Source organism: Eulemur rufifrons, chromosome 16, assembly GCF_041146395.1.
Source record: "Eulemur rufifrons isolate Redbay chromosome 16, OSU_ERuf_1, whole genome shotgun sequence".
In the NCBI taxonomy this organism is placed as follows: domain Eukaryota; kingdom Metazoa; phylum Chordata; class Mammalia; order Primates; family Lemuridae; genus Eulemur; species Eulemur rufifrons.
Window position 1 is genome coordinate 5,218,643 of NC_090998.1, and position 27,081 is coordinate 5,245,723.

The window sequence follows — 27,081 nt, forward strand, 5'->3', positions numbered from 1 at the left end:
ACTCCAACCCGTCCCTTCCTTTCCGGTTAGCGCCTGCGCAAACAGGCGTGGGAGACAACTTTTGACCCAGCTTAGTAGCCGTAGTCGGGCGGCGCGCCGGCCGTGGGGGATTGTGGGAGAAGATGGCGGCCACCGTTCACCCTCGGATTGTTCGGGCCCTGCCAATGTCACGTAAGTGTCAGCGGGAACAGCGGCCCCTGATCGGGATTCCGAGACGGGGATTTAGGGTTTTGGGAGCGGCGTCATGCCGCAGCGGTCACCCCGACTCCCTAGGCATCCTGGTTTTTCTAGGGTCGGAGCTGCCTTTGTCAAGTTTTTCCTTTCTTTGCCTTTCCATCTCCCCAGGTCACATATTAAATTGCTCACTTTGGAAGGGAACAGTAGAACTTGAGCAGTGGGAAGCAAAGAGGAGAAAGTGGGGAACACGTAAAAGATTGAGAGAATAAGAGTTCTCATATGGTTGTAAAGGTTTGCGGTTATGAAAAATATTTGTATGGGGCGGGGCGGGGGGAAGTCTGAAAGAGAGAAAAAAAGGATAGTGGAGAGAAAGTTTTTCATGGATTGACTTTATGACTTTGTGCAAACCTTTAAGGGGTCTCAGCTTCAGCCTCTTCATGACACAATGGTAATGATAACACCACGATGTCAGGAAGTCTCTGAGAAGATTAAATGAAGTAATATTTATAAAAGCACCTTTTTAACCAAAAATGTCTCTACAGTTGTAGAATGTGTTGAGTCGAGGCGCTGGAATATGGGGGCAAGAGAGATGTTTGTGGAGAAAAGAGGAGCTTAGTGGAAAGGAAAATGAAGAGTGAAGGGTATCTTAGAATTTGTTAGCATTATTCATTTTCCCTTCTAGTCTGATCGATCTATTCTCAGTCCTCAAATCAAAAACACACATTTGCTGTTCTACCCAAAGAGAGGGTAGAAAAACAAAGAAATTAGGAATACAGTTACACTTCAGTATTCTTTCACCTCTACTCCTCCACAAACATGTCCTAAAGGTTGTATTTTTCCATAGTGTATTTTAGTCATTACAGAATATCTTTTGCTTTCGATATTGGCTCATGTCAGAATCATTGTTAGAGCTTTTTAAAAAAAAACAGAAGTGTGAACTTACCATTGTAGAGCCATAGGATCAGAATTTTTGAGATTAGCTCCTTGTACCTTAAGTTTTTAAAAGCACCATAGGTAGTTCTGATGTTCAGCGTGAGGCAAGAATTTGTAGTGTTTAGGGGATCCTTTTTTGTTTTTCGTCTTCTGTACAACTCCCTGCATACCACTGGGAAGCTGGTGTTGCACATCATTTATATTGGATGGTTTTGTAGCCATGACTTCTTTGCAAAGAAATTCTGTTTCTTGTTAAAACTATTAAATTGGTGTGACATAATGTAGATTGTGAATACTAATAACTGCTATTTCCTGAGTACTTGCTGTCTGTTAACCACAGTTCTAGATATTTTCATCAACTTTCTCCTTTAACTTATTTTTCTTTAACTGACACCATAGTTTGTGCACTTTTTTTTTTTTTGAGACAGAGTCTCACTCTGTTGTCTGGGTTAGAGTGTGGTGGCGTCAGCCTGGCTCACAGCAACCTGATCCTGGGCTCAAGCGATCCTCCTGCCTCAGCCTTCCAAGTAGCTGGGACTACAGGCCTGTTGCCACCATGCCTGGCTAATTTTTTCTATTTTTAGTTGTCTGGCTACTTTCTTTCTATTATTTGTAGAAACAGGGTCTCACTCTTCCTGAGGCTGGTCTCGAACTCCTGAGCTCAAACGATCGTCCTGCCTTGGCCTCCCAGAGTGCTAGGATTATAGGCGTGAGCCACCACACCTGGCCTAGTTTGTGCTCTTGACCACTCTGCTTTATTGTCTGGCAAAGTAAACTTTTGAGTAAGCTCTGGAGAGGTAAGTCTAGTGTGTAACATAATCCAAACACTATAGAACAGAACTTTGTAAAACAATTCTATATAGTTAAGTGTGGCAAGACTACTAAGTATCATAGGAAATCAGAAAAGAGAAAGATTAGTGTCATTTGAGATAGTGAGGGAAGATTGGAAAGCCAATGGAGAATTGTAGCACTCCCACTGATCTCCTTAGGGTTGTTGCCATGTGGAAAGTCAGAAAGGTTGGGCATTTTCCACTGGCAGAGACAAGGGGAGTGAGAATGGAGTCATGAGGCACTCAGGAGGCAGTGAAATGACTAACTGTATATCAGGGATAGTAGGAGAGAAGGAGGAGATTGAATGTATCTGATGGGATCAGATAATGGAGGCCTTTGAAAGCCAAGCAGAGTTTAGACCAGTGGTCTCCAAAGGGGGTTCTGTAAGAGGACCCAATAGGATATGAAAATATTATATTAGAACTTGTAGAAAACATTTTCTGTAATAATAACTGATTTAGTTTTTATCCTTATGTTCCTCAGGAATAACAAAGAACAAGTCTAATACCCCTTCTACGTTAAGTATAGCAGTTATATCCCCACTAAATACTGTTTTCTCCAGGTTAAACATTCACAGATCTGACAATTATTCTTCATTTCAAAAGCCCCTCCCTGTCCTCGTGTTCCTCTAGTCCCATTTCTCTTTGCCTCTTAATGCCGTATCCTTCTCAAAAGGATTATCTATGCTCTTCCTCCTACTTCCTCACCACAGTTTTTCTTTTACCTGCCCCAATCTGGCTTGCAGTCTCACTAATCCAATAAAATAGCTCTTGTTAAGGCCATCTGCAACCAACATCGTCCAGATTCTAGGTCCTCTGTTCTCTTCCTACTCCACTTTTCAGCAGCATTTGATGGAGCTAACTCTTTTCTCCTCAAAACACTTTATTTGGTGTCTGGATACCATTTTCTTTGTTTTTTTTCCTATCTCACTGGGCTGCTTTTTGACCTCTTACTGGCTCTTTGGGCTAGTCACTAACCTCTCTGAGTTTTAGTTCTTCATTTGTAAAGTGGTTACAAAGATATCATTAAATAAGATAGTATCTATTAAGTACTTAGAACAATGCCAACACCTGGTAAGAGCTCTGAAAATTTAGCTGTTGATATGACTTTTTTTTTTTTTTTTGGCACTTGAATGTTTATAGCAGCACAATTCACAATCATAAAGATGTGGAAACAACCCAAATGTCCATCAATACATTAGTGGATTAATAAAATGTGATATACCATGGAGTATTACTCAGCCATAGAAAATACCTAATACTTTTTATAATAACCTGGATGGAACTGGAGACCATCCTCCTAAGTGAAGTATCGCAAGAATGGAAAAACAAACACCACATGTACTCACCATTAAATGGCTACTAAATTATCAACACTTATGTTGATAATTCATGTACCTTCATGTACCATATGTACCTTCCTAGGTATATATAGTAGTAAAATTCAACGGAAATCAAACAGATGGGAGGGGAGAGATGGGGATGGGTAAATTCACATCTAGTGGGTACAATGCACACTATCTGGCTTATGGACACACTTATAACTTTGACTCAAACTGTACAAAAGTAATTCATGTAACCAAAATGTTTGTATCCCCATAATATTATGGGGGGAAAAAGGCTAATATTTATTTTAAAAATAAGATGTTATTATTTTATTTTTATTATGTGTCTGGTTTGTGATATTTGCTTTTAGTCTCTGTGATTGTGATCACCATTCAGTGAGCTAGGCTATTTCTCCAATTCTATACTTTGGATAGGGAAGAACTTGGACTTCTGGGAAGCGATCACTAATTCCCCTAATGGTGGAACCTTCTTTCTAGCTGTCAGAATGGCCCAAATCAGAGTGGCCTGCTACACGAAGAAGTAGTGAGCTTGCCAGGTGTGTTCAGGCTAAGGCCAGATGGTCTCCTGTGCACATACTGTAGAGAAGGTATAAGCATTGATGCACAGACACTGAGGGTTCTTCCTAGTACCAAGAAACTGAGTCTATGAAAAAGAAATGGTGGGAGATTTGACAAATCGCTTGCCGTTAGCCTTTCTAAAAGAAAATCTTTTCTTAAGTACTTCACTCCTTGTATCATCATTTTTGATGTTTTTCAGTTTTTTAATATTAAGTCTGAACTGCGCTCTCTTTTTTATTTTAATGTTCTGAACTAACAGTCCTCTGCCTCCAACCCATTTCATCCACTTTATTTTCTAGTAGCCATCAATTTCAGAATCTGTTTCAAATAAGTCTCTTGCTGTTGCCCTGTGCTGGGAATATTCATTCCTACCTCCGCATTGTTATATGTTTCTCATGGAATTCTATTCTTTCTGTTATTCCTCTTTAAAACCTTTTTCAAAACACTTTATCTAGGAATCCTTCATGATCATGTGACTTATGGCTCTCTTATTTTGTATTCTCAGTTCCTTTCACCATTTATACTATCATATTTTGTAACCGCCTAATATTTTTTTCTTAATGTGATTTATCTTCCTAGGTAAGTTATATCCTATGGGGTAGAGAATTTACTTTCTAGTTTTTATAGGTTTCTTCATGTCCTATGGATTCTATGTTGCAGTAGTTTGTGTTTATTGTTGCTGTTGGTACTTAAATTACTAAAGTACTGGTTACAAAATTATGTTACAAGTTTCTAGGGAAAGAAGCATTTGTATTCACAGTTACTTTTATATTAACATTTGCCACCTTTATGTGTTCTGGGTTTTTGTTTAAGGTTCTGCCATTGCTGCAGTAGCCACGTCCGTGTTTCATGGCCCACCCCGTCGCCAACTTCATCATGCCCTTATCCCTCATGGGAAAGGTGGGCGTTCCTCAGTCAGTGGGATTGTGGCCACTGTGTTTGGAGCAACAGGATTCCTGGGTCGGTATGTTGTCAACCACCTTGGTAAGTAAAGTTCTTTAAGTTCATTGTGCTCCTTTGGCTTGATCAGGACTGCCTGATGAAAAGCTAAAAGCTGTTTCTCTTCATTTTAACAGTATTATGAATTACTCCTATCTTGGATTTATGTAATTTTTACCTGCTATGGCATTAATAACATACCTATGCTTCCTATATAGGACATTAAGATGGGAGTAAGGGACTCTGAAAAAGTTATGGTAACTTTAGCACGGCAAAATATGCTTTTTGCTAAGTATAGTATCAATTCACATATCATACTAGATTTACATATTTATCAAATATGTATACATATTATGTTGATGTTGATCCTTGTTTTAATCCATTCTCTTTTAGGACGTATGGGGTCACAGGTGATCATCCCCTATCGGTGTGATACATACGACATCATGCACCTTCGTCCCATGGGTGACCTGGGCCAGCTTATCTTTCTAGTAAGAGCCTTTGTGACTGATTATTGGAGTTGACAAATGTCAATTACTAAGGTCATTTTTAGGAGTAAGAAGCAATATAAGAAGTAGCAGTTTCATCCCAAACTGCACCATGGGCATCCTCCATCCACAGGGCATTCTTTCAGCTAGGTCCCTGTGTCTCATGTTTTGGCATGCAAACTTTTCCTGTAGAGGGCCAGATAGTAAATATTTTAGACTTTGCAGATCATAGAATCTTTGTCTTAATCACTTAGCTCTGCCCTTATAGCCTGGAAGCAGCCATAGACAAAATGTAAACAAATGGGCATGACTGGGTTCTAGTAAAACTTTATTTACAAAATAAGGCTGCAGGCCAGATTGGCCTATGGCTGTATATAGTTTGCCAACCCCTGCTCTAGACCTATGCTGTGCAGTATGGTAGTCACTAGCCACATGTGGCTAGTGAGCCCTTGAATTGTGGCTAATCTGAATCGAGATACGCTGTAAGTGTGAAATGCATACCAGATTGCAAAGACTTACTATGAAGAAAATAATATACAATATATCATTAATAATTGCATATATTTACTACATAGTGAAATAATATTTTGGATATATTAGGTTAAATAAAGTATATTATTTTAAAATGAATTTCACTTGTTTCTTCTTACTCTTTTAAATATGGCTAGTAGAAAATTCAGAAAGTATAATATTCAAAAAGTAGAAAATTCAGAATTACATATGTGCTTCATGTTATGTTTCTATTGGATAGCATTTCTGTAGACAAAAAAATCACAAATAGAGTGTTTTATAACTTGGTTTATTTAGCATTTAACTTAGAACAGTCCTTTCTAAGAGCATTCTCCTTTATCATTCTTTAATCTACACATTCTTTCTTTAGAGCAATAGTTGCCAGTGGGGCAAGGCATGGGGAAAGGGGTTGGGAATGTATTTAAGGGAGTGATTGTGTGTGGGACTCTTTTGGTTGTCATAGTGATTGGAGAGCCATACTGGTTTATTAGAGGCCAGGACAACTCCTTTCCACAAAGAGTTGTGCTGCCCAAAATGCCTGCATCTAACCTACTGATTGCACTTTCGGAGCCTTGATGCTTGGATCTACAGTTCTTACAGCTAACTTTCTACTTTAATCATCCTGTGGAACTGAGCTCTTCCATTTATACACTTTCCCTTTTAAAAAATGTTTGGCAAACATCCTTAATATCTCTGGCATTATATGCCCATAGATTATTTGTAATCCCTTTAGATTTCAACTCTTTTTTTTATTTGAGGCAGAATTTTACTATGTTGCCCAGGCTGGTCTCAAACTTCTGGGCTCAAGTGATCCTTCCCACTTGGCCTCCTGAGTAGGTGTTGAGTTTCTTTGAATGGCATTTTCATTTGTTCTTTGCTAAATGTTCACAAGCCAAGTATAATGCTTATATTTGGAAATTTCTTGTTTCTAAAATGTTTTTCTGTTCTGAAATCTTATTATCAAGTATCTTCTTGGTATTACAGTTATAGGGGCTTAGCTTTTTCCTAGTTCTTTGTGACTTAAGTTTATTGGTCACCTTGTCAATGCCTCAAAATTAAAGTATTTCAAAAGTGATTTGGGAAAACTTTTACCAACTTGCAAGTGTAGAACCATGGGAATTGAGCCATTTGACAGTTTTTGCATTCTTTCTGTAGAGCTTTATTTACTGAGTATCTGGCACTGAGCTGAGCTCTGAGCATGTTTTGATGAGCAAAACCACAGGGAACTCACAGTTTTACATGTTTAGTGTACCTTTACGTGTTTATTTTTCAGAAGGATGGGCCATTTTCAGTGTGGGGTGCTGATTTCCCCACTTTAGTCTTTGAAACTGCTGTCTGAATGGCCACTGGTTTATCAAACTTATTGTTCCCCCTGGGCCTTATCTTTGAGAGTTGAATTTCTTTTTGATTTCCCTCCAGGGCTCTGGGCCATTCATACAGTTATGCTCCAAGCCCTTCTACTCTGAGTCATCTTGGATTCTTCCTCTCCTATCCTTGGCACCTTTTCTGAAAAAGCCTTTTTGATCTCTTTATGTGTAGAGCTACTTTTTTGTTGAGTATATCACTCGTTATAGATTTTTTGTATATTTCACTAAATTGTCACATCAACCCCATGAGGTAGGCTGTATTTTCTAATTTTACATGAGGCGTAGAGAGGTAATTTGTACGAAGTTAGTGCATGGCAGACTGGTATTTGCATTCCTGTGTGTTTGACTCCAAAGCTACTATTTTATACTGTCTATTGTACCCCACTCTCCATCATCAGTTCTAATTGATTCTTCCTGCTGGGGCTTTGTTGTTTTGTTCTTGAATCTGATTTTGTAGTCCTTTCCCTCTTTTCTAAATTGCATAGGCATATGCATATTTGCATTCATTCTCTCTCTCTCTCTCTCTCTCTCTCTCTTTCTCTTTCTCTTCCTCCTTCCCTTCCCCGCTTTCTTTCTCTTTTCTCTTCTCATTCCCTTTCCCTCCCATTACACTGACTTTTGCACATGCACTTAGTAGTTGGCCCTAGGAAATTCTTTTTACTTATTATCTTCCATTGAAATGCTTACAAAATTTTTATTTTAACACAGAAAACTTTGTACCTTTGTCTAGGGGTTCTTAATATCTAGTCATTATTTTGGATAAATTTATCAATCTAATTTAAGTCCTAAATGATTTGTAGACTGCACAGAATTATACTTCTATACCAAAACCTGCCATTGGCTTGCCCTGAAGTTTTAGGTAGTTCACTTTTCTCTGACCCTTGTTTTCATGTCTTTAAAGTAGAAATTATTTCTTTGTAGACAGCGATTAAAAAAAAGTAGAAATTACTAGATCTGGGATTCTTAGAGAGAAAAGAGTTAAATAAGAAAATAGTCTCGAATGCTCCTAATTTAGTACTAGCTTTTAAAAAGACACTCTTTCTATCTTCAGCCTATTAGGGGTTGCTGTCAAAAAGGGAAAGCCTCTTACCTTCCAAGTGGTCTGCGGTTCTTTGGCTATATTTCAGGAAAGGAGACTTGATTGCTGGATTCCTTTACAAACTTGGTGGGGGGTAGTTGGGTAGACAAAGACATATCCTCCATTAAAAATGAACAGCCTCTTTTCTAGTTCTGTCATTTGATTACCTGAGTAAAGTATACTTTGACCTATTTGTTTCCAGAAGGGTCAGAGAATCAGCAGGGAATTTAAGACCTCAGAATCATTTCTGTTATAAATGGAGTCTGTATGAAAAGACATCATATTATGACTACAACAGATGGCCCATTTTGAAACTGCCTTGGGGTGGTGGGGTACAGACATGTTAAACACTGAGGTGCACCCCTGTGTTTTCATCTGCTTGGCTACTGCTGTTATAGGAATGGAATGGGAGAGATAAAGATTCTATCCGACGAGCAGTGGAGCACAGCAATGTGGTCATCAATCTTGTTGGACGAGACTGGGAAACCAAGTAAGTCTTTGACTCTCATTTCTTCTTTGTATAAGTCTTTCTTAGATCTTAATAGACCTTTATTGGGCACATTGTATATGCCAGGCATCATAGTGAAATTTTCAATTAGTTGATAAGGGTTGACTCCATACAATCACTATCATACTACAACAATCAGTAATACCCAGTGACACCCCTTGGAAGATTTATTTGGCAGTAAGTCTGTTGTAAGTCAGCAGTGTGATGTATTAGCGTGGCTGGTGTTACCATCTTGACAGAATGACTGGTGTTGGACCTGTGCTTGGATCTGTCTATCTGGGATGAGTTTAGGAAGTAAGATTTTTCCTGTTCAGTAAGCTGAACATTGGTTTTTTTTGTGTGAACAATGTTCTAGATCTCTTTTCCAAATTGTTAGTTGAAGATGGTGTAAGTACTGATTTGAATTGTTCTTTTTAGCCTTTTTGTGTGTTATCAACAAAAAATGTTTTAATCCTATAGTTCCACAACACTTTGTTTATACCTCTTTTTTTCAGCATTTATTAAAGTTTGACTTAGATTTATTTATATGTGTCTTTCTCATCAAGTATCCTATAAGTTTTTTGATGACTTGGAGAGTCTTATTCAGCTTTATATGCTCTGTAATGACTAACACAGTACATTTTACAGAATAAGCATTTAGTTAACGTTCTTGGGTTAAATTAGTGACTGACCTCAGGAACTAGAAAAAGAAGAACAAACCAAACCCAAAGCTAGCAGAAGGAAAGAAATAACAAAGCTCAGAGGAGAACTAAATGAAATGGAAACCAAAAAAGAAAGAAAAAAAGAAATACAAAGGATCAATGAAACAAAAAGTTGGTTCTTTGAAAAGATAAAGAAAATTGATAGATTAACTAGAAATATAAGAGAAAGGACTAAAATAAACTCAATCAGAAAGGAAAAAGGAGACATTACAACTGATACCACAAATATAAAATATCATATATGACTACTACGAAAACCTCTCCACACAAAAACTACAAAACCCAGAGGAAATGGATACACACAACCTCCCAAACTTGAATCAGGAAGAAATAGAAATCCTGAACAGACTAATAATGAGTAACAAGAATAAACAGAAATAAAAACTAATAATGAGTAACAAGAATAAACAGAAATAAAAACTCTCCCAACAAAAAAATAAATCCCCAGCCCGGATGGATTCACAGCTGAATTCTACCAGACTTAGAGAGAACTGGCACCCATTCTACTGAAACTGTTCCATAACATTAAGAAGGTAGGAACCCTCCCTAACTCATTCTATGACACAAGTATCACCTTGAGACCAAAGCCAGGAAAGAACACAACAAAAAGGAAAACTGTAGAGTAATATCATTTATGAACATAGATGCATAAATTTTCAACAAATGCTAACAAACCAAATTCAATAGCACATCAAAAAGATAACCCACCATGATCAAATGGGTTTCATCCTAGGGATGCAAGGATGGTTCAATATATGCAAATCAAGAAATGTGATTTATTACATAAACAGAAGTATTAATAAAAACAAAGACCATAAGATCATCTCAATAGATGCAGAAAAAGCATTTGATAAAATTCAGCACATCTTCATGATAAAAACCCTCAACAAACTAGGCATAGAAGGAACATATCTCAAAATTATAAAAGGCATAGACAACAAACCCACTGCCAACATCATGCTGAACTGGGGGGCAAGGGCGGGGAGTTGAAAGCATTCCCCCTAAGAACTGGAACAAGACAAGGGTGCTACTGCCTCCACTTTTATTCAGCATAATACTGGAAGTCCTAGGCAGAGCAGTCAGGCAAAAGGAAGAAACAAAGGATGTCCCAATTGGTAAAAAGGAGGTGAAACTGTCCCTGTTTGCCAGCAATATGATCTTGTATCTAGATAACCCCAAAGACTTTCCCAAAAGATTCTTAGAATTGATAAATAAATTTAGCTAAGTCTCAGGTTATAAAATCAATGTACACAAATCAGTAGCATTTCTGATTATCATAGTGATAACAGTCAAGCTGAGAGTCAAATCAAGAACACAATGCCATTTATAATACCTGCAAAGAAAATAAAATACCTAGGAATATGTTTAGCCACGGAGGTGAAAGATCTCTAAAAGGAGACTACAAAACACGGATGCAAGAAATCGTAAATGACATTAAACAAATGGAAAACATCGTGTGCTCATGGATTGTAAGAATCAACATTGTTAAAATGTCCATACTGCCCAAAGTGATTTACAAATTCCATGCAATTCCCATCTAAATACTAATATCATTTTTAACAGATCTAGAATATATAATCCTAAACTTCACATGGAACCAAAAAAGAGCACAAATAACCAAAGCAATCTTAAACAAAAAGAACAAATCTGGAAGCATTACATTACCTAACTTCAAATAAACAGCATGGTACTGGTGTAAAAGTAGAGACAGAGACCAATGGAACAGAATAGAGAACCCAGAAATAAAACCATATAGCTGTGACCAAATGATTTTTGACAAAGCAGATAAAAACATACACTGGGGAAAGGACACTCTATTCAATAAATGGTTCTGGGAAAATTGGATAGCCATATGCAGAAGAATGAACCAGGATCTCTCTTGCCATATACAAAAATTAATTCAAGATGGATAAAAGACTTAAATATAAGGCCAGAAACCATAAAAATTCTGGAAGAAACTGTAGGAAAAACTCTTGTAGGCATCAGCCTAGGCAAAGAATTTGTGACTAAAACCCCCAAAGGCAAATACAGCAACCACAAAAATAAGTAAATGGGCCTTAATATTAAATGTTTATGCACAGCAAGAGAAATAATCAACAGAATAAATAGACAACTCACAGAATGGGAGAAAATATTCACGAACTATACATCCATCCAACAAAGGGCTAATATCCAAAATCTACAAAGAACTCAAAACATCAGCAAAAAACCCAAATAACTCCATTAAAAAGTGGGCAAAAGACATGAACCAGAATTTTTTCAAAAGAAGATATACAAATGACCAATAAACCTGAAAAATGTTCAACATCACTAATCATAAGGGAAATGCAAATTAAAACCACAATGAGATACTACCTTACCCCTATCAGGATGACCATTATTAAAAAGTCAAAAAACAACAGATGTTGGCATGGATGTAGTGAAAAAGGAACACTTATACATTGTTGATAGGCCTGTAAATTAGTAAAACGTCTATGGAAAACAGTATGCAGAGTCCTCAAAGAACTTAAAGTAGACCTACCATTCGATCCAGCAATCTAACTACTGAGTATCCACCCAAAGGAAAAGAAGTCATTATATCAAAAAGACAGCTGTACTCAAATGTTTATCATAGCACAATTCAGAATTGCAAAGATATGGAATCCACTTAAGTGCCTATCAATTGATGGGTAGATAAAGAAAATGTGTGTGTATATGTACCATGGAGTAATATTCAGCCATAAAAAGTAATACATAATGTCATTTGCAGCAACATGGATGTCTATTCTAGCAACTGGAGACCATTATTCTAAGTGAAGTATCTGAAGAATGGAAAAACAGACACGTTCCAACTCATAAGTGGGAGCTAAATGATGGATACATATGGTCATAAAATCATGTAAATGACATTGGAAACTAAGAATGGTGGAGGGTAGAAGTAGGGTGAGGTAAAAAAAACTTAGGTCCAGTGTACACTGTTCTGGTGACGGACACAATAAAAGCCCTAACTTCCCCATTATACAGTTCATCCATATAACAAAAACACTTGTAGCCCTTAATATTTTGAAATTAAAAAACAAAATGGTGACTGACTTTTTTAGTTTCTTTTGTTTCCCCTCAGGGAAACAAAGCCTAAGGGTTAAGAAGTTATTCTTCCTCTAACCCCCAATACCTCCCTCCTCCCCACCAACCAGTATAGACAGGTTTTTTTTAAAGGGCCTCAGCCTCAGGAATCCTTGGGAATATGCAATATTATATATCCTGGATTTATAACTTAGAGTAAGTCTTATGTAGAGTAATGACAGTGTTTTAAAAGTTAATTTTGGCTTTAAGTTAAATCATTGCTGTTTAAAAATTTAGGTGTTATGGCTGGGCATGGTGGCTGACACCTACAATCCCAGCACTTTGGGAGGCCAAGACAGGAGGATTGCTTGAGGCCAGGAGTTCGAGATCAGCCTGGGCAAACATAGTGAAGCCCCATCTCTACAAAAAATTTAAAAAATTAGCTGGGCATGATGGCATGGGCCTATAGTTGTAGCTGCTTGGGAGGCTGAGGTGGGAGAATTGCTTGAGCCCAAGAGTTGAAGGTTACAGTGAACTGTGATTGTGCCACTGTACTCCAGCCTGGGTGACAGAGTGAGACCCTGTCTCAAAAACAAAACAAAAAAAAAAAAAAAAAAAAATTAAGTCTTATGAATTCTAACACTGTTGTGAAAACCAGCTTATCACAGAAAACTTTGAAATCCAAAGTCTGGAGTTCTTAACCATTCCCCCTTTTTTTTTTCTTCCAGAAACTTTGATTTTGAGGATGTTTTTGTGAAGATTCCCCAAGCAATTGCTCAAGTGTCCAAGGAAGCTGGAGTTGAAAAATTCATTCATGTTTCACATCTGAATGCTAATATTAAAAGCTCTTCTAGATATTTGAGAAATAAGGTAAGTAACAAGTTGATTTGGGAAGTGGTTCACAGAGCTAGAGTTTCTTGGCCCCTCTGAAAAATGATTTAAGTGAGAAGAGTTTTTTATCAGCATATCCAGAATTAAAAGGTTTTCTAATTCTCCATACCCAGAACTAGGGGTGTGTGTGTATTGTGTTGTATTGTGACGTTTTGGTTGAGTGCCTTCTGTTTGCAGGGAACTATGCTAAGGGACTTCAAAGTTGGATAGGCCATAATTATTACTGGTTCTCAGATGCTTAACGTTTCTTTGGGGCATAATAGAATTACATAGAAATCATCATAAAAGGTAGAGTGTGAGCCCTACCAAAGAAATCATACCTGTATCACCTACCATGGTTATAGGACCATCTTTTTTTCTGAAACCCCTTGCATAATAATGGTTTTATGCTACTCCTTAAAGGGGTGATGTGAAGGCTGAGAATGACAGGGAAAATGGCTATTTACATAGTACTTAGGCTCCTTTTACTCCCAGAAACCCCATGCCTAGAGATTGATCACTCTAGTTTGGAATCAGTCTATGACCTGAAATGTCTTTGTTATTAGGGACTCAGAAGAGCTGAGTGTCTGGGACTGCCCTTAACATTTGGTTTCTGCAATATGAAAGCCTGTTTTGAGTCATACTGTTAAGGACAACAGAGTTCCTTGACAATAGCTCCAACTTTTTGACCCTGTGTATTCATTTGTTGAACAAACTATTTATTAAGCACCTTCTATGTGTCACATACTGTGTTAGGCACTGAGGATATAGTAGTAAATAAAACAGACGTGGTCCTAGCTCATATTAAGTTTGTAGTCCATTAGGGAAAATAATTCTAAATGCACCAAGTGTTACAAAGTAGCAGACTATTCTATAGGAGCATATAATGGGGGAGAGACAGTACCTATCATTTGGGAGCATTTAATTACTAGCATCAGAAAATCCAGTGTAAATTTACTAAAACATATAGGGAGTTTATAGGCCCAAGTATCTCTTAAAAATCCAGCGATAGGGAACCTTAGGCACAGATGGGTGCCAGAGCTCATTAGGGCTCCAGCTTTGTTATTCTGATTCTCTCACCTCTGATTTTCTCTTTGGGTAGCTTTGTTTCTCATAGTCAAAGATTGGCTCACATCACATCCAGGCCTCACATTTCATATCACGTTGAAGAAAGAAAATGAGAGAGAGTGAGACCGCTTGTGTCTGCCTCTGCCTGTGCATTCATAAAATCATCTGAAGTTCATGATTGTTTGGAAGGGGGTCGGGAGTGTCAAATGGTGAGACAGAGAGAAGAATCAAAGATGTTCAGCTGTCTGGTTTAAGCCACTGGGTAGATGGTGGTACTGTTGATTTAGATGGGAAATACTTGAGGAGGATTAGGCTTTAGGGCAGTGGTTCTTAGCCCTAGTTGCGCATTAGAATCACTGAAGGGGCTTTTAAACATCCTGATGGCCAGGCTGTCCCAGACCAATTAAAACAGAGTCTCTGGGTTATGGACCTTGGGCATTAGTATTGTTTAACTCTCTGGGAAATTTCAAGTGCAATAAAGATTGAGGAGCATTATTTTACTTTAGAATATGGAAGATGATCCAGTTTTGGACTTAGTGTTTCAGGTGTTTGTCAGTTATCCAGGTAACAGTGGTAAATGGGGTTTCTGGTCCTAGAGCTCAGAAGAGAGATCTGGGTTGAAGATAGAAATATGGTAGTCATAAGCATTTGTTGTTAATTGAAGTAATGGGAGGGGATAAGATGGCCTAGTGAGGAATTGTAGCTTGAGAAGAGAGCTTTGGACAGGCCCTGGAGAAATACAAGTGAGTAGTGAACTGGTAGAGGTGGGGGAACCTGTGAAAACCAAAGGCAGACAAACAAAAAGAGTGAGCAGGAGTGGACATGATGAGGTAGGTGGGAAACCAGCAGAGTACAATGTCATGGAAGCCAAGGGAAGGCAGTGTCTCAAGAAGGAGGGAGCACTTACGTATGAATGCCACGGAGATGTCAAGTAGATGGGAACTGTTCAGTAGTAACCTTGGATCTGTTGACATGGAGGTTGTCAGGGATCTTATCGAGAATCGTTTCAGTGCAAGAGTTGGAGTGGAATCTAGAGTACAGGTGAGTGAAGAGTGAGTTGAAACTGAGGCAGTGGCCACAGTAAGGGTAGGTACATTTTCAAGTAGTTTGGCTGACAAGACAAAGATGAGATAGAGAAGGTAGAAACCAGAGGAGGGTGTGGAGTTGGAATTTTTTTTCCTGTTAAAGGTAGGGGGTCTACACTGTTCAAGTGCTGATGGGAAGGTGTGGTAAAGAGAGTGAGATTGAAGATAGAGAGAGTAAGAGAAAGTGAAAGAAGGTGGCATTAGAGGTGGCACTGCTCCTCCCTTCTGGTGACAGAAGAGGAGAAAATGGTGCTTCATGCACCTGTGTTTGTAGATTTAGGTGGTTTTTCTCTGCTGTCTTATGTTTTCCCTTTGAATTAGAAGGTAAAGTCATTTACTGGAAGGAAGAGAAAAGAAAGGGATATCTGAAATTTGAATAGAATAGAAAATGTTTGAAATTGTCATATGGGAGAGTAAATTAATTGGAAGAAAGGACTATTTCTGGGAAATGTTGAGGGCCCAGTTAAAATTGGAATTTAAAGTGGTACCAGTTTATGATGTTTATTTCTCTATTTTCCTCCAGCTGATGAAGGCAGTAGGACTGCATGGCTCAAAGGAGGCAAATGGGGCTCTTCCAGGTTTAGAATTTTGCCTGGAGGATGGAGTAGAGGAAAAAGGGACAAGGTAGTTTACAATATTAGTAAAGATGAGCTGTTGAATCTAATCTGGAATACAGAAGAGAGGCCAGGAAAATTAGGAGGAGCTGATGCAGGAGAAAGCAGGATCAGTGGACTAGAGTTTACTAAGAAGGTTGGGGAACAGGTATCCCAGGAGCAGATGAACAAAGAAGCAGGCTAGAAGTTATAGGAGATTGTCATCTGAGAGTAGGATGTCTTCTTTTAGTGTCTCAGAGGAAGGGCACTTCAGTTGTTGATATGGTTTGTGGTATGACTGAGTTGGGCGTGGCAGATGTGGAATGAGGAGGAGGTCTTTGGAGTTGAGAAGCTCAGGAACCTGAGAGTCCAAGTCCGCTTGGACATTGATGTCACCCACAATGGTGGTGTAAGTGGAAAGGAAGACTGAACTATTTTCATTGAACAAGAGGGCTTCTAGGAGATTAGTAGATGCTAACAAGTAAGGATATTACAGCAATTGAGATTAGAAAGGATAATGACTCTATCTCTGACCTCCTCTAGATAGGTATGTTCTGCTGCCACTTCATTTTAGCCCACTGCCACTGTGCTGTCCTTTCTCTGGCAGCCTGCTAGATTGTTGACACAAATCAGAGAATCTGTAAATAGAACGGAAAATGGAGGGTGGAAAAATTCTACCGTGATTTTTCTCCTTTCTTCATCACTGTAAGCTTCCATAAAATAAAAATGGGGAAAAAAACCAATAAAAGCTATAAGGGGCATGGCATTTTTGTGTGTTATTTTTTTTTAAAAATCTGTGTAACCGAGTCTTATGAATCATACCATTACCTGTATTTGGAGGAAAATACGACCTTTGAAATACAGGTTGTCTCCTGACAGTGGAAAGAAGGGAAGCTTTGTTCACTTATCTCAGAGTTCAGAACAGTTTTGTGTGGTTATTTGTTTAGGCTGTTGGAGAAAAAGAAGTGAGAGATGCATTTCCAGAGGCCACTATCATAAAGCCATCGGACATCTTTGGAAGAGAAGATAGATTCCTCAATCACTTTGCAAGTATGTATTCTTTCTCAAGAGAAGAGAAGGATACTGACTAACCAAGGTTAAGTTGAGGACAAGCTAGCAGTATTCTCTGATCCACAGACTAAGGTTATATATTTTTTCTCCTCCAGTTGCCTTTTTCTTCCTTTAGGTTATATTTTCATAATCAATATGGTCTTGTTACTCAGTATCATAAGAAGCAACTTAGATTAATGGAAAGAGCGTGAAATTGGGAGTCAGAAGCTTGAGTTTAAATCTTGGCCTAACTAGCTTTGTGATCTTGGCAGGATATTAGAATAGCATACAGAATAGTTTCAGGGCCCTGAAGTTCCCTGTGTTCTACCTGTTTATCCCTACTCCCCTACCTACAGACGCAACCACTGATTTTTTTTTTTACTGTCTTTATGGTTTTGCCTTTTCTAGAATATCATATAATTTGAATCATATAGTATATAGCTTTTTTAGATCAACTTTTCTTACAATATGCATTTAAAGTTCCTTTGTGTCTTTTCATGGCTTGATGGCTCATTTCTTTATATAGCTGAGTAATATTCCATTGCATGGATCCCATTGTATTGGATGTTTGTTTATCTAATTTTGGTGTTTTTGTCTTGTTTTTCCTCCTATTGCTTGTGTCTGCTTATATTCTGTATTAATTTCTACTTTTTTAAAAAATGTGTGTTAAAATATACATCATATAAAATCTGTCATCTGCTATGGACTAGATTGTGTCCCCGTCCCAAATTCATATGTGGAAGCTTTAACCACTAATATGACTGTTTGGAGATAGGGCTTTTGGGAGGTAATTAAGGTTAAGTAAGGTCATAAAGGTGGGATCCTAATTCAGTAGGATTGTTGCCCTCTTAAGAAGAGGAAGACAGAGAGGTCTCTTACTCTCCCTGAGCAAAAGCCATGTGAGGAAACAGGAAGAAGTAGGCTGTCCACAGACAGGAAGAGGGCCCTCACCAGGAACTATGTTGGCTGGCACCTTGATCTTGGACTTTGCAGCCTCTAAAACTGAGAAAATAAATTTTTGTCATTTAAGCCACCCAGTCTATGGTATTTTGTGATGGCAGCTTGAGCAGACTAAGACAGATTTTGGTACCGAGAAGTGGCATGCTGCTGTAATGAATACCTAAAAGTGTAGAAATGCCTTTGGAACTATGTAACGGGTAGAGGCTAGAAGAGCTTTGAGGCGCATGTTAGAAATATGGACATTAAGGGCAGTTTTCCTAAGGTCTTAGATGGAAATGAGGAACATGTTATTGGAAATTGGAGGAAAGGTGATCCATATTATAAAGTGGCAAAGAACTTGACTGCAGTGTGTTCTAGAGGAAGGTAGAACTTTCGAGTGATGAAATTGTTCATTTAGGTAGTGTCTGATTGGGGTTTTGATTTACATTTCCCTAATGAGCAGTTGAGCATTGACGTTGAGCATCTTTTCATGTGCTTTTTGGCCACTTGTATATCTTATTTGAAGAAATGTCTATTCATGTCCTTTGCCTATTTTTAGTTGGGTTGTTTGCTTTTTTGTTGTTATTGAGTTCTTTATATATTCTGGATATTAAGCCTTTGTCATATATATGATTTGCAAATATTTCCTCTCATTCTGTATGTTGTCTTTTCACTCTGTTGTGTCCTTTGATGTGCAGAAGTTTTAACTTTTATGTGGTCCAATTTACCTGGTTTTACTTTTGTTGCCTATGCTTTTGGTATCACATCTAAGAAATCATTGCCAAGCCCAATATCATGAAGCTTTTCTCCTATGTTTTTGTCTAAGAGTTTCTTAGTTTTAGCTCTTAGGTTTAGGTGTTTGATCCATTTTGTTAGGTTTTGTATATAACATGAGGTAAGAGTCCAATTTCGTTCTTTTGCTCCATGTGGATATTCAGTTTTCTCAACAATGTTGAAAAGACAGTCTTTTCGCCATTGAATGATCTTGGTGCCATTCAACCGTATATGCAGGGGTATTTCTTTGTATTCCATTGGCCTATATGTCTGTCTTTATGCCATTGTTTTGATCACAGTGTGTTGTTTTGATTATTGTGGTTTTGTTTTGAAATCAGGAAATATGAGACTGCCAAATTTCTTCTTTTTCAAGATTGTTTTGGCTGTTTGGGGTCCCTTTAAATTCCATATGAATTTTAAGATGAATTTCTTTATATTTCTGCAAAAACTGCTGTTGGGATTTTGGTAGAAATTGCATTAAATCTCCAGATTGCTTTGGGTGGTATTGACATCTGTCTTAGTCTGTTTTGTGCTACAACAAAATACTTAAGACTGGGTAATTTATAAAGAAGAGAAATTTATTTCTCACAGTTCTGGAAACTGGGAAGTTCAAGTTCAAGGTGCCAACATCCACTGAGGGCCTTCTTGCTGTGTCCTCATGTGGTAGAAATCAGAAGGGCAAAAGGGACAAATCCTATGTCCTCATATGGCAGAAAAGCAGAAGAGCCAGCTGGCTGAACGCTGGGTGTAGCCTCCTTTGTAAGGGCCTTAATCCCGTTCATGGGGGTTAATGCTACCATGTTGGCAACATTTGAATTTTGAAGGGGACACATTCAAACCATAGCAACATCTTAACAATATTAAGTCTTCTAATTCATGAACTTGAGATGCCTTTTTGTTTAATTATGTCTTCTTTAATTTCTTTCAGCAATATTTTGTAGTTTTTAGTGTGCAAGTCTTTTGCCACCTTAAGTTTATTTCTAAGTATTTTATTCTTTTTGATGCTATTGTAAATAATTTCTACTTTTAAATGCTTTTAAAAACCTTTTTCTTGCCTTTACATTTTAATCTGTTTGGGATTTGTTTTAGTTTATAGTGAGAAGTGAGCCATTGTCTTTAGAATTTTTTTCCAAATAGCAGAACAATTGTTCTAGCACCATTAAATTACATATTAATGTTATATTACATATTACATATTAATGTTGTATTAAATAACATTTACATTTCCCACAGATTTGTAATACTGTATTCATCATATACCGAATTCCCACTTTTACCAGGATCTTTTTCTAAGTTACCTGTGCTGCATCACTCATCTGTTGGTTCCTATGTTCCTCTTTAGAATGGGTACGGTTAGAGTCAAGTCTGGGCATGGCCATGCATTTAGCATTACAGTATTTCTATTATGCAAAATGATTATGTTAACCCTGAGATTGGTGGGTCTTATAGGAGCTGAAGCCTTTTCAGGACAGTTCTCATTCTTTCTTTTGCCAGATATTCGTTGGTTTGGTGGTGTACCTCTTATTTCCCTGGGCCGGAAGACAGTGAAACAACCAGTATACGTAAGTACCCTGGATGAAGGAGCTTAGAAAGGGGCTTTAACTAAGTTGAGGTTTGGGTGATCAAGTTTCTAGTTTTGTCTTAATCTAGTAACTCTGTCATTTTCTTTTTTGTTAACTTGCTTCAACTGGTTGCTTCTTAATTTACCTAAGAGGTACATTCCTTCTCGGTGTCTTCACTTGTTCATTCATTTAAGAAAAATTTATTGAATTCTTAATGTGCTAGGTACACAGCACACGTCACATGGCATTGAGGAAATAGAGATATTAACTAGACAGTCACAAATTGCTCTCAGTCAGAGGCACTTAAGTAAAGCAATTATTGTGCAATGTGATGAGTGCTATGATAGAGAGAGGGTTTTAAGTAATTGCATCAGAGGGGAACCTGATCCAGACTTGGACCTCTCAGGAGAAGTAACATTTAAGGTGAGACCTTAAAGATGACTTAAAGGTAAGTCAGATGAAGGAGGTTGAGGAAGAATATTACGGGCAGAGGGAACAGTATGTATAGGAGCCCAGAGGCGAAAGAGCATGTTGGATTCCAAGTTAGGTTGAACCATGCTTTCTCAGTAGTGGTACTATTGATGTTTGTTTGTACTATTGATGTTCTTTGTTATGGGGGCTGTGGTAGGATGTTTGGGAGCATTCCTGTGCTCTAGCCACTAGATGGCAGTTGCTGCTCCCCTCCCCCACCAAGTGAGGACAACTAAAGATGTCTCCAGACAGTTGTCAGATGTCCCCTGGGGGCCAAAATCACCCGTGGTTGAGAAGCACAGGGTCTAAAACCATCTAAAATTTCTATGTTTGAAATCAAATTGAAATGGTAGGATATTAGCAATTCCATGTGGTTCAGCCTGACAGTTTGTGCTGCCTTAGTGTCAGAGTTGGGAGGAGTGGTAAGAGATGAGATTGGCAAGACAGGGAGCAAAGGCAAATCAGAAAGGCCAGAGCCACCTAAAGATAAGTACATCCGACTAGGGAAAATACTCAGCTGAGCCTTCTAATGCAGGGATTAAGTGAGCTCTGGAGAAGGCAAGTTCCTCAGGAAGCTTTCTGCAAATAGACAATGCTATTATTTTAATTCTGTCACATTTTCATGGTTTGTGTGGCCTGCTTTTCTTTCTCCTTCCTTTCTCCCTCTCTCCTACCCTTTCTTCCTATCTCTCCCTCTGTCTCCCTCTCTCTCTCTATTTCAGCAATTACTTAAGCATATGTTATGATTCTTACAGGTTGTAGATGTATCGAAAGGAATTATTAATGCAGTAAAGGATCCAGATGCCAAAGGGAAAACCTTTGCTTTTGTTGGGTAAGTGCCTAGAGTTTGATATTAAAATTGTGCTATTGAGATGAGGGAATCAACTTCTAAATTAGTCACTAACAAATTTATTTGTTGCATTTTTATAGTATCAGAATCTGAATGCTTACATTAAATCAGAATTTGAGGGAACCTGGGAATCTACTTTAATAAATGATTCTTCTGTCACCAAAGTCTGAGAACCACTGCCCTAGATGATTACATGTAATATTTAAGATCAATTTACTTGCAAAATCAAATTAATTTTGTAAAGAGTATTGCAATGCCCGCAAAGGTTGAAAATGGCTTCTTTAGAGTACAATTGCTAGTGCTATGCAAGACTGATCATTTGTTATATGCTCTTTGTTAAAATTTGCTTTCAGGAAAAGTGGGCACAGCTAAGCTATATGACTTATCTGAAATTATTAAATCATGTCATACCTAGGTTTGGAATTTTTTTTGCTGAATTAACGATAAGTCAAAAACTAAGACTTCATCTGCCAAGTTGAGAATTATCAAATTCACCTAATAAATGTTTCAGAACCCTGTCATTCTGTGAAACAAACTAATGACACCTGATGTTCTATGAAAGATAGGATCTGATTTAACAATTCAGTTATAGCCTAATTCCTAAGAAATATTTGCGTGTAGCAGAAAATGACACTTTTCTCTTTAAGCCAGGAGGCATAGTATATATTCCCAGAATTCTGAATTCATAACGTTGTTCAGTTGTTTCACTATTATTAATTTAATTTAGTAAAATTTTGTCAATGACACAAAGTTGGTGTTCCATGTCAAGTAGCTGCTGCAAAATATATGTCTCTCTTTCGGTTCCGAGTTTGGTACATTAGCATGCAATCAGTTATATATTCTAGGAAAATTACTTACAAAAAAATGGATTCAGCACAAGTTTCATAAAATACTAGTCTCCAAAGATATCAGACTCCAGTTAAGAGGTATATGGACCTAGATTGCAGGGAATAATAATCAGAAATGGCTTTGTGAAATTGCTTGCTTGCTACTCAGTGGAATTGCCCAGCCACTGTTGTCTTTTTCAGGCCCCAATAAGTCATTCTTGTCTGGCATAGTGATGGGAAAAGTAATATTAGATATGACAGTGTGGGCATTTTTCCTTGTGAAATTGTAGATATGCATCTGTACTTTTCTTTTTGTCTCTTCAGCCTAAGGAAAGAACTTTGCTTATTTCCCTGATATTTTGAGGCTAAAGTAGGAGTATATGACTTTAATTTTGCTCCTAGTTTTATAGTTATTAATTATATTATGTTGGTCCATTTTATCTGTCATTCATTCATGAAATACTTACTGATACTACACACACACACACACACACACACACATACACACACACCCCTGTGAAAACTAATGAACAAATTTGGCAAAATCAAAATATATAAGATCAATATAGAAAAATAAGTTTCTGTATACCATCAACTGAATAATCTGAAAATAAAATAAAATTAAGAAAATAATTTTATTCACAGTAGCATCAATAAGAATAGAATACTTAGGTATAAATTTAACAGACGCATAAGGCCAGTACACTGTTCACTGAAAATTATAAAACATTGCTGATGGAAATTAAAGAATACCTAGTAAATGATAAGACATCAGGTTCATGGATTGGAAGAGTCAGTATTATTAAAATGATAATTTCCCTCAAATTAACCTATAGATTCAACTCAATTCTATCAAAATCCCAGCAGACTTTTTTACAGAAATTGACAAATTGATTCTAAATTTAAGTAGTAATGCAAAAGACCCACATTAGCCAAAATCATTAAATTTCCCAACTTAAAAACTTACTCTATAGCTATAAGTATCAAGACACTGACATAATAATAGACATATGGATGAATTAACCAGAATTCATAGTCCAGAAATAAACATTTGTGGATAATGGATTTTTGACAAAAGTGCTTCAATGGGAAAGGATAGTCTTTTCAACAAATGATTTTGGGATATCCACATGAGAAAAGATGAACTTAGACCCTTACTTCACACTGTACATGAAAAAATTAATTCAATAATTCATAGACCTAAATGTAAGAGTTAAAACTGTAAAAATTTTGGAAGAAAAATAGAAGATTTTCTAGACCTTGGGTTAGGCAAGGATTTTTAGCTATGACATCAAAAGCATAATCCATAAAAGGAGAAACTGATAAATTAGACTTCTTCAAAATTAAAAACTTTTGTATTTCAAAAGACACCATTAAGAAAATGAAAGACAAGCCACCAACTTGGGAAAAATATTTGTTAATCACACATCTAATAAAGGATTAGTATCCAGAATATACAAAGAATATACAAAGAACTCCTGGAATTCAATAATGAAAAGACAACCCAATTTAAAAAAATGAACAAAAGATTTGAATAACCATATCGTCACAGAAGATTTACTAATAGCTAAAAAGCACATGAAAGGATGTTTGATATCATTAGTCACTAGGGAAAATGCATATCAAAACCATAATGGGATACCACTTCACAGACAGAACATAAGAAATATTAGCAAGGATGTAGAGAAATGGGAATATTCACATCATTAGGAGTGTAAAATTGTAGAGCCACTTTAGAAAACAGTTTGCCATCTTGTTAAAAAGTTAAACATAAATTTAATGTATGGCCCAGCAATTCCACTCCTAGGTATTTACCCAAGAGAAATGAAAACATGTCCACGCAAAGACTCACACATGAATGTTCATAGCAGCATTATCATATGGCTAAAAATTGAGAAAATCACATATCCATCAACTGATGAATGGAGAAATAAAACATGTAGTAGAATGTTATTCAACAATAAAAGGGAATGAAATACTGACACATTTTACATGTCTGAACCTCAGAAACATTATGGTAAGTAAAAGAAGCCAGATACAGAAGATCACATATTGTATGATTCCATTTACATGAAATATTCATAAAAGGCAAACCTAAGTAGATTTGTTGTTGTCTGAGGCTGGAGTGAGAACTGGGATTAACCATAATTATTCTAAAACTGGCTGAGTAGTGCTCCATGGTATACATGTACCACATTTTATTAATCCACTTATGAATTGATAGGTACTTGGGTTGATTCCACGTCTTTGCAATTGTGAATTGTGCTGCAGTAAACATTTGAGTGCAGGTGTCTTTTTGATGAAAAGTCTTCTTTTCCTTTGGGTAAATACCCAATAGTGGGATTGCTGAATCGAATAGTAGGTCTACTTTTAGTTCTTTGAGGAATCTCCGTACTGTTTCCCATAGAGGTTGTACTGTTGCCACCAATTGCACCAACAGTGTATAAGTGTTCCTATGTCTCTGCATCCACGCCAGCATCTATTGTTTTTTGACTTCTTAATGAAAGCTATTCTAACTGGGGTAAGATGATATCTTGTTGTGGTTTTAATTTGCATTTCCCTGATGATTTAGTGATGTTGAACATTTTTTCATGTATGTATTGGCCATTTGGTTTTCTTCTTTTGAAAAGCTAAAACTGGATTATGGTGGTGATTATACGACTTGGTAAATATATGAAAAATCATTGAATTACTCACTTAAAGTGAGTGAATTTTAACATATGAATTATACCACAATAATAAATAGCATGGACAAGATTCTGCTTTTATGGAGCTTATAGATTAGTGGTGAGACATATAAGTAATAATGATGCAAAATAATATAAAATTAATGACCAAAAAGGAAAGTACAGTGAATTGGAAAGAAAACTAGGAGGGAGTTGGCAACTATATGGGGGTTGGCAACTATATTGGGTGCTTCCAAGAGGTTGAGTGAGTGGCAGCATGGAGATTCGTTTAACCTTAATGAACATAATGATCTCATTGGAACAAAGAACAGATAGGATTGCAGTGAGATTTGCAGTGAGATTTGAATGTCAGGGTAGGAAGTGGAGGCAACAGGTAGGCAACTCTTTGGAGAAGTTCTGCTATAAAAGGGAGCAGAGGAAAGGGACAAAGAGATGGTAGTGGAAGATAAATATACTGTCATAGGAAGTCCCACTCTGGATTAGGAAGATTGTAGATCTTGTTAATAAGTTGGTAAGAATGGTCCAGGAAAGATAGCAGTTGATGACTCAGGAGATGGGAGATTAAAAAGGAGCAAAGTCCTTCAGGAGTTGAGAGGAGTTAGTTACAGAGCGTAAGTGAAAATTTGGCTTCTATAAAAGGCAAACATAATTTTAACAGGCAAGAGAAGTCAAGGATATATGCAGATGCAGGTAGGTTGGTTATAGGGATTTAAAGGATTATCTTTACTCATTGGAATGTAAGGGTATCATCAGCTAAAAGGCAGGATGGAGTGGGCCAGAAAAGTATTAATATATGGGAAATTTAAGGACAGAGAAGATAGGAAGTGTTCCCTGGGAGAACAGGAAAGAGCATTTCCTAGGAGAGCATAGTAGGAATGCCAAACAGAAGTGAGGGTTCCATTGGAAATTACTGATCCAAAATAGAAGGTGAAGTCAATTAGTTGAGTTGTATTTTCTCTACAACTGTATCTTTTTGGAGGTTTTGGCCCAGAGAAGGCACATATTTGGGTTAACCAAGTAAGGGTTTTGCTGTTTAGTGGAGAGAGGGCTGGGAGACCAGGTTTAGCTGAGGATATTTGTTTGCAGAGGAATGCCTATAATGCCAAACCATGAAGTCTAAGCTGGGAAGACTAGGCTTCAAAGTACCTTTCTCTATGAGCAAAGACACTTAAACTAGTCTTCTAGTAACACTTACTGGAACACAAAGTGCTTTAGAACAGCTGAAGCGGAAATATATTACATATAATTAGTTTACCCATGGTATCAGGTCTTGTTTGTTATAAAAATTCAAGTTGTTCTTGGCATAACATGTATTATATATCCTGTAATGATCCTACAAATCTTTCTGGAATTTGAAGGCAGCTATTTAAGGGCTTTATCTGTTATTTCCCCAGCTGACATTTTCATGGTTTTGTGTGGTTTTTTTTTTTTTTTTTTGGTAAAATATGTCAGGATGATAAGGTTCTCATTGAACCTACATTCAGCTCTTAGCTATCATAGATTTTTCTGAGGCAAAAGGGATTAAGAAAATAGGTGAAGAGATATTAAAATGCATCATAAGCAGTGATAATTATTAAAGCCAGGTACTGGTACAGATCTATTCAGATCAATGGATTAGAACAGAAAGTCCAGAAACAGTCCCATTATATGTAACAATATATAGTATGTGATAACGGTGACATTTTAATATAAGGGAAAAGAGTTGATTCAGTAAATGATTCAGTAAATGGTGTGGAAGCAATTGGGTTATATCTTGGGAAAAATATAATTACATTTTTATATCACATATAAAAATATGTCACAGAAGGAACTTATTTTATGGTTTAAA

The 27,081-nt window shown here is 37.2% G+C and overlaps 1 protein-coding gene across 1 annotated transcript in view; it reads left to right on the top strand.

Moving 5' to 3' along the window:
- Nucleotides 1–116: 116 nt before the first annotated feature.
- The window catches only part of NDUFA9 (NADH:ubiquinone oxidoreductase subunit A9), a 32,603-nt gene continuing 5,638 nt past the window's right edge, over nt 117–27,081 (top strand). Inside the window, exons 1-8 of the mRNA XM_069489989.1 lie at nt 117–171; nt 4,658–4,828; nt 5,177–5,274; nt 8,625–8,716; nt 13,206–13,347; nt 17,041–17,143; nt 20,351–20,418; nt 21,645–21,721. Coding sequence (XP_069346090.1) covers nt 123–171; nt 4,658–4,828; nt 5,177–5,274; nt 8,625–8,716; nt 13,206–13,347; nt 17,041–17,143; nt 20,351–20,418; nt 21,645–21,721 — 800 coding nt within the window. The 5' untranslated portion in view covers nt 117–122. The remainder of the gene's footprint in view (nt 172–4,657; nt 4,829–5,176; nt 5,275–8,624; nt 8,717–13,205; nt 13,348–17,040; nt 17,144–20,350; nt 20,419–21,644; nt 21,722–27,081) is intronic.